Genomic DNA, 12,847 nt, shown 5'->3' with positions numbered 1-12,847 from the left:
AGGGCGTGCGATGTTTATTACGGAAGTAAAGTAGATCCGGACACCAATTGCAAATAGTGTAACTCAAGGCTCTCGCTCATAGCAAATTCATGGGCCATTTTCACGCATTTAAACGACGCTATGAGGGCGTAATAGTATAATGACCATAATAACTTGTGGCTATTGCCGGACAATTGCGCAGAAAGCAGTTTGGAGTAAGACTTACAATTGTAAGGTGCAATAAAATTCAAAACATCACAAGTTTCTACGAAAAAAGCACGTCTTATTCCAGCTCGCAACCGAATCACTTAATTAGCATCCTGTAGAAAAATATCATCATTAAATTTAAGTGTTTGTGAGTATAAATGTATTCCCACGAGAATTATGGATTTTAAACAAAACAAGCGACGAATTCACACTAGAAGAAACAACAAGAGTTGCAGATGACCACGGGGTAAGTTTTTCAAATTCCACCACTGATCCCGAGTAAGCTTAGTTGCAAACACGATGCTTCCAAGTTAGATTTAGTTTCAGGTCTGTGTCAGAAGTTGACTTACTTTTTACTAGAGCACCGGAAATTTGCTATTATATTCAATAAGATTAACCTAGGCAATAGGCGCTTTCAAATTATGTAAGTCACTTTTACCCGCCTGTCGATTTAAACATACACCTGAAAAGCGCAACATTTCCCAACATCCCATCATATGTTGTATCACAACCGCTGCTTACTCTCGTTTCAAAATTTCGGCGCGTTTGATAAAGAGCTAATTATTTCATAAAAAACGGGCAAACTTAACACAGTAAAGTATCGTCAAGGCAGTTTAATGGAATTGTCGGTCCGAAATTATTCGGCTCTTTAGGTATTATCAGCATACGTAATAAATTACTTTTTAACAGCAAATTACTTCCGCTAGACGTTCAAGAAAAAAGTAATTACTATCGTCATCTCGAATTTCGTAATAATGTCACCGTCGAACTTTACTCAAACCCCAAATTAACATACGTCCTCTGTAATTTATCGCTAGGGTGTCTCTATCAGAGGGTATAAGGTCAATTTAAAAATATGATTATCGTTCGATCCGCGATTTCAAATTCCATGTAGGATTAGACGGTTACGCAACGTGTTCCTCTAATCATTGGGTGACGTCTTCTCCGTAAACTAGTCCTTGCGTGCGACCCCACCCTTTCCCGCCAAACACCCTTTTGACCTTTGGTTTACGTCAAAAGAGCCCTTCGCGCAGTCGTGTTGCCGGTAACAACCACCGTCGAGACGTTCCTCATGAGTCTAGACGTAGACAAAATCGATACATTCAGTTCGTCACATGATGTAGTCGCGTGTATGTCCGATGGGCCGTTGAGCCTAAAAAATTGCCAAAACGCAACATAATCCAGACCCTTTTTATCATCCAAGGTACGCAAAGCTCGCCCTTTTCCCACTTTCAAATTCTATTGTGTTTTAGTGAAGAAAACTATGGATCAAAAGCCATGGGCAGTACCAATCATGTTCAACTTTCGCGGAAATCCTCAGATACACCGAGCCCATCAAGTGCCTTCGATACCGGTCCTACAATAGATATGGAAATAACCCTCGTCAAGTCTCCACAGGATAATAACGATGATAATGGAAGACTTCCAGATGTTGTTGTTGAGGCGAAGATTTATGACGATGAGGATCAAATACGCGAGACGTATTTTTCGATCGCAATACAAGTTTTTATCCCTTTCCTTATCGCGGGGTTTGGAATGGTGTTCGCAGGACTAGTCCTAGACAGGATACAGGTAAATCCCTCTCTCTCTTTCTCTCTCTTCGTGCGATCCTCTGAAGCAACCCAAAACCTTCACCCATGATTTACTACTTCACGGGATCGCACCCCACATCTTACACTCTCGCTAACACGAATATTTCAGCATTGGCCAGTATTTGAAGAAATCACTGAACTCGTAATACTCATTCCTGCACTTCTGGGCTTAAAAGGCAACTTAGAAATGACACTCGCATCCAGGTTATCCACACAAGCCAATCTCGGCCATATGGATACAGCCAAACAAAAAATAAGTATTATTGTAGGCAATTTAATACTTATCCAGGTATTCACCTCCCATTTGCACAAATTTCGTTTAAAATCCCTCTTTTTAGTGTCAGGCTATAGTCGTAGGATTTTTGGGAGCCGTAGTCGCCGTTGTAATGGGAGCCATTAAAAGTTATGACGTCGAATTAGATCGTGCTTATCTTTTATGTGCCAGTAGTTTAGTAACAGTATCCATAGCAAGTTTCGTCTTAGGTCTAATAACAGCTGGCGTTATTGTTTTCTCAAGGCATTGTCATATCAACCCCGATAATGTTGCAACCCCAATAGCTGCAAGTTTAGGGGATATTACATCATTGACGTTACTGTCATGGGTATCGACGCTTCTATACGATTCTCTTGGTAAGTTCACCGTAAGAAGTGCGATTATGATGTGCTTGTTTGACATGTCACTGAAAACCCTACTAATAGGGGTTACGAGGCCGTGGCACAATGAATGTCAAACATGATAATTCTATCGTTCCTCTCTCTCTCATCCATGCGTGTTTTAGATATACATATCATACAAAAGGTCAGAATTAAATTAATATCACAGCAATTTGCTTACATTTGACGCAACTGTTATATAATAAACAATTAAGCGTTTTATTGATAATCTCTACAAAACCAAAGCTATATTTACATTTTTTATAAAAGTTCGTTAAATTCAAGACTTGACTGCCATGAATTTTTTCCTTCAGATCTTTTTACCTTATCGTTACTAGTTTATTTTGATATCGATTAAGTTTGCAACGAAAAAATTGCGTGACCTTGACCCTCTATAGTTAGTTGGAATCTTGAAAAGTGGAATAAATTGAGTTAATATCTTAACAGTGTTAAATAGACTAAAATAGTTACTTATATATCTTACACGCTACGTAAATAGTGCCGGTTCAGCACCACTTTTGTCAGGAAATTCATATTCTTGCCCCTGACAGAACAGGTCTGAAATTGTAGTGGGACGTAGATCTTTTAGTTCAGAGAAAAGTGGATCAGAACCTCCGCTATTTAACTATATGCTTATATGAGCAATATTTCTTTTATTACGTGCCTTACTGGTGCTGACGTTGTGTTTTCTTGCCAGGTACTCAGGACTGGTTGGCCCCTCTCATAATCGCCGGTTACATTTTGGCCATTCCGCTGTGGGTATGGATCGCTAAACGAAACATCCACACCAAAGACGTCTTGTACCACGGCTGGACTCCCGTGGTGGTGGCAATGTTGATAAGTTCAATGGGCGGCCTAATCCTAGACTTTATGGTGTCCCGGTTCGAAGGTATCGCCGTTTTCCAGCCGGTGATCAACGGCGTTGGCGGAAACCTGGTGGCGGTTCAGGCTAGCCGCATCTCCACAGCACTGCATAAGCAAGCCGAGTTAGGAATTCTCACTTCAGAGTCGAACGTTGACGAAGACACGGTCATCTTCATATCACCCGTAACGAGTTTTTGTGGCAAAGGAGCACATGCGCGGACGACGCGCGTTTTAATGTCAATGGTCATCCCCGGACACGTCATTTTCATATATACCATAGATTACATGAAGGGTGGAGACACATCCCTTAGCTCTCTGTTCGTTGTAGTATATTTATGTGCAGCTGTGATGCAAGTGGCGACTTTGTTGTATGTGGCGTACATCATGATCCACTGGATGTGGAAGAAGAAAATCGACCCCGATAATTCGGCTATTCCGTATCTGACGTCAATCGGGGACCTGCTGGGGATTTCACTGTTGGCCATTGCTTTTCAGTTCTTGTATCTTGTTGCCGATCACGACACACCAGGTGATCGTTGATTAGAGTATTAAATAGAAGTAGGCGTTGTTTCGGGCAGCCGTTCCTTTATATACCTCTTTCAAAACTTCTTTGTTGTGATAAAACACAAATGACAATAGTTAATTAGTATTGTCTTCGAAACGACAGGAAGAGAGTATGTCTTAAATATATTATTTTACTATAGATGAAATTTGAACTATTATAAATGTATTTTTTTTTCTTAGAATAAACAATGGCAACCACATGCATTGTTATTCACGCCTACTAACGTACCCCCACCTACTTCCCCCACCAAGAGATGCACGTTGCCGGCTGTCAAAATCGTACCCAATCATAGCAACTGTAACCTTGAAGAAGCAATTTAAAAATTAAGTGAAGGCCGTTTTGCTACTCCTACTAGGACAGGAACCGGAGGTTCGCGTTTATTTAAAAAATAATAAACTGAGACAATTATGCAAATCGTGTGAATATAATGAACCCTACCAGTGGCGTACGTAAACCTTACGCAAGCAATAGTACTTCTCAAGATATACGCTATTTTTGATTAATTCAGTGGAAAGAAAGATAACAGCAATCTATGTATAGATTGTTGAATTATTTTGCAACAAGATTGAAATCTCTTTACGAAATAAAATGACAAGCACGTTAAAAAACACTCAAATTCAAAGAAAAATAATATTTTTTTTGTTTATTTGCAAAAATTGGTGTAAAATTGCTTAGAGAGAAATTTTGTCTTTGCTGAAGCACAAGCGAAGCAACATATTTTGTGTGTAATTCTAATAGCAACGATTACTGTGTTCCAAGAATTTCAGGAAATTGGGATAAACCCGTTATAAGTTAGTCACTAAAATAAATTGTCTCTTTTTTATTTATTTATTTCTTGTTTAAACATTCTGTACAAACGATTCCACAAATTAAGAATTTGTTAAGAAAGTGCATGCACATTCAGCCTACTTAGAATCGGATTGACATCGCAAAATTATAAGATAACGTTATCAAGTTATTAGAAATGATGAAAAGTTGAATTTTGCTTACCGATTTATTATCACAATAATCTTAAACCACGTGAAAAAATTCAAGGCAATCAGTTTCGTACTTTGCTAAAATTGTAAAATTGTGGAACAGTGGATTTGAAATTAAATTTTTACCGCCATTGAAACGTCCTTCGGTGTTTTCGCCAGTCAATCCATCATTCATGACCAGTAGGCGGAAATTTATCTTACGGATGCAATTCCCCAGTTGAAGCAAGGTGTGTTTTACGGCGAGTAGCGGGGACGCTTTGATCTGGTCCACAAGGTCGTAGCCAGTGCGTCGCTAGGAGTGTTTACAGCTTGTTAAAAAACTACTTCTATATTACTATATTACTTCAAAAAACAATACTCGATGCCCTTTTTAATTTTTCAAACACAGGACCACAGATTTGTGATCTTGAAATGTTATATTATGTTGATATAGTCCAAAAGAAAAATATATTTGTAATCAAACTATCGCCGCGACAGCACTGGATCTAGCGTATGAAACACAATTCCGCCCGTTGTTCATGACTCGGAAAACAATCATAATCTTAGTCGAAATTTAAATTGGCAAGTTGTGTTTTGACGTGTAAGTTTACCCCACTAACCAAAGAAAAGAAAAATTTTTGATCACACCGTCAGAGGTGAGGACAGCTCTTTCTAGATAATTTTAGACTAATTTTTTCCAATATTCTATAGGAGCTGCCTTAATAAAAAGTCAAGGATACTCACACTCCATTTTGTTTATCAGTAAAAAGGTACAGGGGAAGTGTTATCATTAGATGTGAATAAAACGATATGCTTATGTAACAAATTATGGGTATAATACAATAAATATTATCTATAATCATTTAAAGTTGTAAAATTTGGCATTCCGGAGATAAACCGTTTTTACCAAAGACAGCTTGACGTTTGAGCTCCTAATTTACATAAAAATTGTACCGACAGTTGTTTGCAAGACTATAACAAAAAATTAAAATTTCAATTTATTCATCTTCGCTTCACATTGAATGCGAATTTCAACATGTTCTCCATAATAGCTTAAAATTAGAATCAGTGTCAAAGCTGTAGCTTCTCTGAATTCTTCGGTACTAATGTTTTGGCTTTTTAATAGTGGTGGCAACTTTGTTTGTGTTTAAATTTGGAACGTTGTTGGTGGGAAAAGCGTCTGCTACGCCACTGGTTGCGGACCATTCAGTGTGTATAGTTGGTGGCCTATCCTAAGTTCCGGTTCATAATTGTATCTATTTTATTTATCGTTTTTTAAATCAGAATGGAATCCTATTGGAAGTGTATGATCGGCTGGGGTAATCCTTGCTGTTTGGTTGGCTGCACCGTTAGGTTAAAAGTGCAACGTTGGCAGTGAAATTGGTCCCCTCCCACCAGCATCAGGCGTGTAATCACATCAGTTAATTTTTCACTAGATATGTCATTCGGCCCGACTTGTCGTCGTATAGAGTTATTTATTAGTTAGACAGTGAAATAACCGGTGTCAAAATGTTTAGTTGGTTAAGCAGGGACAATAATAAGACAGAAGTGTACTCAAATGTGGTCGAAGGACTTAAGACCATTTACAAAAATAAGCTACTGCCTTTGGAGCAACATTATCAGTTCCACGACTTTCACTCGCCGCAATTGGAAGACTCAGATTTCGATGCGAAGCCGATGATACTATTAGTGGGACAGTACTCGACTGGTAAAACAACGTTTATAAAATACCTTCTCGAGAGGGACTTTCCGGGAATCCGAATCGGCCCGGAGCCCACCACCGATAGGTTCATCGCCGTAATGTACGACGACAAAGAGGGAATAATTCCAGGTAATGCTCTAGTTGTCGACCCCAAAAGGCAATTCCGCCCCCTTTCCAAGTTCGGCAACTCTTTCTTGAACCGCCTGCAGTGCTCCCTGGTCAACTCCCCCGTGCTCCAGAACATTTCCATCATAGACACCCCCGGGATACTCTCCGGCGAGAAACAGAGAGTGGACCGGGGTTACGACTTCACGGGGGTTCTGGAGTGGTTCGCCGAACGAGTGGATAGAATAATCCTCCTGTTTGATGCACACAAGCTGGACATTTCTGATGAGTTCAGGCGTTCAATTGAAGCTTTACGTGGGCACGACGATAAAATCCGTATTGTGCTGAACAAGGCCGACATGATCGACCACCAGCAGTTGATGCGCGTGTACGGCGCCCTGATGTGGTCACTAGGCAAAGTCCTGCAGACCCCTGAAGTCGCCAGAGTCTACATAGGCTCATTCTGGGACCAACCCCTCCGCTACGACGTCAACCGACGCCTGTTCGAGGACGAGGAACAAGACTTGTTTAAAGACTTGCAATCGCTGCCGAAGAACGCGGCTTTGCGAAAGCTGAACGACTTAATTAAACGAGCTCGCTTAGCCAAAGTCCACGCTTATATTATATCCGAGCTTAGGAAAGAAATGCCTTCGTTCATAGGCAAGGAGTCCAAAAAGAAGGAGCTTATTAAGAGTCTGGGCGTGATATATGAAAGACTGCAAAAGGAACATCAAATTTCCCCCGGGGATTTTCCCGAAATTAAGAAGATGCAAGAAACCCTGGCTAACCAGGACTTCACCAAGTTCCACCCGCTTAAACCCAAGCTGTTGGAAATCGTCGACCGAATGCTAGCTGACGATATCGCCAATTTAATGGCTAAAATACCGCTAGAGGAAGACAACAATAAGGAAACAATGGGCAATGTTAAGGGCGGGGCTTTTGTTAGCGTGGAGGACACCGTGTCACCATTTGGATACAAAAAAGGAGAAGGGATTGATGCCGGGTCAGGCGAGATTGACTGGATTGTCAATAGGGAAAAACCGAAATATGATCAAATTTTTGACCAAATCGCTACCGCCGACGGGAAGGTTACAGGAATGGGTAAGATTACTTATCGCCGATATCTATAGCGTTATGTAACCGAATTTGTACTTTTGATTACTGACTCAACGAAATTTCTAATCAGACCACTCAACTGGAATGAAAAACCCACAAACCGGCGCTTCCCACTTTCCGTTTACGCAACTGTAACGTAAGCTTTTATCGCCGGTCCGGGAGTGACATGACTCAAAAGAGTACTAAAAACTAAAAATCTGTCACTTAGCATGGACACGAGTTTCATTGGACCAGGCTTTTTGACCTCACTTTGTCTTAAACAAAAACTCAAACCGCAGCGGCAGGATTATCTTTGGTGCGTAACGCGAACCACTACTTTTTAATTGCATATCAACCCAGATTTGTTTGCCTCTTAAAATTGACGATTACAATACTCGTGATCTCGACTTATCGAAAACGCGCTGGATCATAAATCCATCGATTTTGATGTCGGACGTGAATTTTTATGGCACATTTATGACGATTTATGGCCGGGTTCGAATACAGCAAATCGATGTATGACTTTAAACCATCTATGGTTTAAGTTTTTCGCATTTGCCTTCTTGCCAATATTTTTAGTGATAGCGAGATCCCAGCAGCTACAAAAATAGTCGACTAAACGTTAATAAAAACGTTTTGGCACGCAGAGTTCCTCCGTAATGAATCTTTTAATGGGCGAATGGGCGAGATTGACATTCCCTACTTTCGGGTGAATCATTAATTTGCCGGTTAGGGTTTTAGCGTTTCGCGAACATGTGCAGCCTCACCACCTGAAATATCCTAATAAAACTTGTTTATATTTGGAGCTGTAAAATCTGAGTTAAAAAGTCATAAAAATTCACATGCTAGCTACACTGAAATTCCTCACTTCCAAGCCTAGATGAATGTTTATAACTTTTTCCACATTTCTAGCCAATTATTTAATCTGTGAGTAAGTTTATGACTGATTTAAAATTCCCGGAGATAATAGTTGCCGAAACAGTATTTCATTTTCCGACGAATTAAATCAGAGTAATTAGAGGAGTGAGGTTGGCCTGGTTGTGCACCGAAAATAAGCAATTCAAATTAAACTATGTATTACTTTAAATTAAATTAATACTTTTTCTCCAGGTTTGTGTGTTTTTAAGCAAACCATTCAAAGGTGTAGTTTGATTAGAGGCTAAAACAAACGAGATAAGTAATCAAAAGTAAATATTACCTGGTTATTAAGAATTTATTGATATGACATCATAAATTGGTTCAAATATTTGTTTTAAAATCCAACTCTTTTCCAGCTGCAAAGAGTGAGATGCAAAAATCGAAGTTGCCTAATACCGTTTTGAGCAAAATCTGGAAACTGGCGGACGTGGATAAAGATGGCATGCTGGATAACGAAGAGTTTGCTTTAGCGATGCATCTAATTAATATTAAAATCGACGGGAACGATTTACCAGCAGAGCTACCAACCCATCTCCTACCACCATCCAAGCGTTAAATTAGTATTATTTTACCATCATCCACAAGTGCTATATATTATTATTCTCTGTGTGCCTCTTCAGTCAAGAATGTACAAATTCAAGAGAATATTTGCTTTTCTTGATTCCAATACCAAAAAAATTAGTTTTGTTAGTTTTCTATCTTTATATTGCAATATTAGGTTTAGCGTAATGTAAGGAATGGCCACAATTAACTAACACTAAAGCTGTCTAATATCAACATGTGATAATAAAATGCGTACTGTATATATTTGTATTATATAACTATAAACGACATTAGTTACAATTTCGTACGATTTCAATCGGTTTCTGTTTCTATTATTTATGTATTTACTATTGACTTCATAGAATCCTATAGGCACTTGAGGAATTCAATTTATATTGTTGTATTTAAGTTAATAAAATATTTAAGTTAAAAAACTTCCGTTTTCTTTAATCATATCGCCAACTTCAAGGGTGAATGGACAAATTTACTACGACGATTTTGTCATTTGCATTTTGCCCACGTACATTAGACGTAATCTTTCTCATCCTTTTCGTAGACTAATTACGGGTATTAGGCAACCCAACGTGCACTCGTCTTGGTAATAAATCTATCCACACTGTTGGCATCATGTAGTATTTTTATCCTCCAGAAAATAGTGCAATACACTGAAGACCTGTTTTAGATTCGTCGTTAATACGTGGGTTTGTATGCACTCATTCTCATTATGTGCTATAACTAGTGACGCAAAATTGTGTATTGTTGGTTGCCTAACCTAAGAGTCGTTTCACTTGTCAATGGCGCAAATTTTGAGCATTGTTGCTCCCAATTGGAAACCACAAAATCGAATATAAAATCAATCTTGCGTCAGGATTCAATAAAATCCCCATTTACTATCTCACTGTACTAAGAAACCGTCGTTTCGAAATTTAAACGCCAAACAAACGTTGTATAATCTAATGGACGTATAGTTACAAAATAAAACAATATTAATTAACCCGATCATTTTATTACAACAGAGAACAGTTGTTTGTTGGTATATTGATTTGCAAACAATTTACTTGTAAAGCTGTCTTCATGTTGCAGCAATTGTTGATAAAATGCGAGTTTTGAAATACTCTAATTGCGTTACAGTAGTAGTATGACTCAGAGAAAGGACTTAACGTTTCAATAAAAATTTAATATATATTTACGCTTTTTATTAATTTTATCTGTCCTCGAAATTAAAATTCTTTAACGATAATGTAGTTGTAAAGCACGAAAATAAAAAATTAGTACGTTTTGTAACTGCAATGAACCCTAAATGAATAACGTGTATAAATTAGCTTTTCAAGCACAAAAAAGCTTTCATCCAGTTCCGCTTACGGCACTGATTAATGTCACATCGATTATTTGTTTACATAGTGGTTATGAGAACAAGAAGTGAGATCATCAAACATGTTTCCGCGAATAATATACCAGCGGGATTTTTTGACAATGCAATAAGGAGATATATTTATATAAGCGATTAACGTTAACATCGTGATATTAAAAAGGGTCACTGATACTGTTTACTATTATTATTATTATTACACTGATGAGTAATCGGCTATCAGGAACATTGAACAGTGATAATGATAATATTTCCAGCCTTTAAAATGTAAGTCACTCGTTAAATGCTATTATTATCTTCTATTTCGTCCACAATAAGTGCGCGTTATTTTTTCGCCTATTAAAATAGAAAGTAAAAAACAAGAACTATTACTCACTGCACGAGCTTATCGGCTTTTTTTACGCCTACTGTACGTTCATAAAACCGGTGGTTCTTCTACGAAAATAAAAACGTCAATATTAATAAGCTTATTATAAATCAAAATTTCCACACACTTGTGTTTTACACAAAGTTGATAAATACAGTCATTTGCTAAGGTTGCATTTAAAAATAAAGTATTTTACAGTTAATTATAAATTCTAACTACTAGTGTAAACGTAATGTTGAAAAAATTTGTTGTAGATTAAGTAGTTACTTGCACGCTATAAACTTTTGCAAGGGATTTGTAAATTAAAAGTCTCTTGTGTACTTTTTATGTGTTTTGTGTAATAATGACTTAGTGACAAATGTTTCAAGGTTAAATTATCAAATGTTACGTTGACATTTTATGATCATTTTTACTACTTATTGATCATCATAATCGACGTTGCTGCATGGAAAAATATGTTGAACTTGGTTCTCGATTTTTTTTACTATTACCACCATAATAACGGTAAAATTATCTCTACCAAGTGCTATCAAAATCACAGAAAAGTTGACGTAATAATGTATATTTCCGACAGTGATTTTAACCTTTGTCTACTGCGCGGCGTTGTGGGTTGTATTTTCCCAACAGAAAGTGATGTCGGTGTCTTTTTTTAATTTTATTTACGGAATACAACGCATAGTTCGCACTAAAGTTGTTATCACTTTTTCAAAAATTTAATTAATCAATTTTTTGTGAAAATGTCTTTACACTATCAAACAAGTCATCTTAAAAAATATATAATAAACAATAACAAGAAAAATGAAAGAATAGACGATATGGATAGGAATGAGTGAAAGGGAGATAGATAGTACGAGACACTGAATGGGCTCAAACACAGATGTAGAGTAATAACCAGCAAAGGGAGTGCAAACGTTGAAATGTGGAAGGAAATATTGCCTGGAGGAAGTAATCACTGGATAAACGAAAACCTTAATTATGACAGTGTACAACAACATAATTATTTAAAAGAACAAATACAGACACAATGACAATAACAAGTAAAGGCAGAACAATTGAAACAAGAATACGATGTGTGGGGGAGACAATTAAAACGTTAATTACATAATGGCCACTAAAACCAGATTTACACAAACGACGATAAATGAAGTATTTGTAAGTTCATACTTTGAGCGTGCTGACGTGAACTGAAGTCCGATTTACAAAGAAAATTTTTTTTACAGAAGTCGTCGCTGATTTATCTTCTATTGTTAGCTGGTTAATTAGCGGGGAAATTTAAGCGTTCTACATTGTTTTAAACCAGTCAATTATAATCCGAAAACTTTTATTGTTAAGCAATTTTTTGTCAGTTCCGACGAGGAGATCCGATTTTCGTATTTTTAACATAATTTTGTTGTTTGGGTTAGCGTAAGTACGATGATTTTGAGGAGAGAGAAGGTGAAAGTCGGAAAAGCAGTTTCACTGTGGAGGTTTCCAGTGTGTGAAATTTGTTAATCTCCACTCACGTGTACACATCGTGTAAACGAGGCTTAATGTAAAATGACAATGCAAAACAACGCCTGTTGCATTATTATCCATTTCTTGATAATGGTCCTCCAAACAATGATTCTGTAAAATGTAATGTTGTAGGAAAATGAATCATTTGGCAGAGTTTCAGCGGCCGCCAATTTTCGAAGCTTTTAAATATTACAAAAATAACGAAAACAGGAGCACATTTCCGTGTTAATTTTGATGATGGGTTTTAAAATGAGCACTGATTAAGTTATCTTTTAAAGAGCGGCAGTCACCAGCGACAGCTAGGTCATCAGTGTTTTACTTTTTCTTTTCGATGAGTGTTGAATCATTTTGTGCATAGAAAGTAGGTAAAGTTTGATTTAACTGCGATTAGTTTTTTCGCGTAGTTTTTACGACATTTAACGATTAATTAAGTAGAG

General features: G+C 37.6%; 2 protein-coding genes across 3 annotated transcripts; both read left to right on the top strand.

The window, feature by feature from the left end:
- Positions 1 to 84: 84 nt before the first annotated feature.
- LOC135141872 (solute carrier family 41 member 1-like) lies at positions 85 to 4,058 on the top strand. 2 transcript variants are annotated; one of them, XM_064073440.1, is made up of 6 exons: positions 85 to 209; positions 272 to 433; positions 1,440 to 1,758; positions 1,888 to 2,067; positions 2,117 to 2,408; positions 3,130 to 4,058. In XM_064073440.1, the coding sequence occupies exons 2-6, from the start codon at positions 423 to 425 to the stop codon at positions 3,834 to 3,836; spliced, it is 1,509 nt and encodes a 502-aa protein (XP_063929510.1). In that variant the 5' UTR covers positions 85 to 209; positions 272 to 422; the 3' UTR covers positions 3,837 to 4,058. The 2 variants fall into 2 exon arrangements, with proteins under 2 accessions (XP_063929510.1, XP_063929511.1); XM_064073441.1 differs by lacking the exons at positions 85 to 209; positions 272 to 433 and adding an exon at positions 448 to 1,390.
- A 2,137-nt stretch (positions 4,059 to 6,195) lies between these two features.
- LOC135141375 (EH domain-containing protein 3) lies at positions 6,196 to 9,583 on the top strand. Its single transcript, XM_064072432.1, has 2 exons — positions 6,196 to 7,725; positions 8,994 to 9,583. The coding sequence occupies exons 1-2, from the start codon at positions 6,327 to 6,329 to the stop codon at positions 9,191 to 9,193; spliced, it is 1,599 nt and encodes a 532-aa protein (XP_063928502.1). The 5' UTR covers positions 6,196 to 6,326; the 3' UTR covers positions 9,194 to 9,583.
- The last annotated feature ends 3,264 nt before the right edge of the window (positions 9,584 to 12,847 follow it).

The sequence above is a fragment of the Zophobas morio genome, unplaced genomic scaffold (assembly GCF_036711695.1).
Source record: "Zophobas morio isolate AGI-343-1 ecotype UQ-CSIRO unplaced genomic scaffold, CSIRO_AGI_Zmor_V1 ptg000044l, whole genome shotgun sequence".
Classification (NCBI taxonomy): Eukaryota; Metazoa; Arthropoda; class Insecta; order Coleoptera; family Tenebrionidae; genus Zophobas; species Zophobas morio.
This window is presented reverse-complemented; position numbering and strand designations above follow the sequence as displayed.

Excerpts from the sequence above, each read along its gene's own strand:
- LOC135141872 (XM_064073440.1), top strand. Across the intron at positions 2,068-2,116 it reads GCAATTTAATACTTATCCAG|TGTCAGGCTATAGTCGTAGG; the intron begins GTATTCACCTCC and ends CCCTCTTTTTAG. Across the intron at positions 2,409-3,129 it reads GCTTCTATACGATTCTCTTG|GTACTCAGGACTGGTTGGCC; the intron begins GTAAGTTCACCG and ends TTTTCTTGCCAG.
- LOC135141375 (XM_064072432.1), top strand. The coding sequence starts at position 6,327 with ATGTTTAGTTGGTTAAGCAGGGACAATAATAAGACAGAAGTGTACTCA. Across the intron at positions 7,726-8,993 it reads CGGGAAGGTTACAGGAATGG|CTGCAAAGAGTGAGATGCAA; the intron begins GTAAGATTACTT and ends ACTCTTTTCCAG.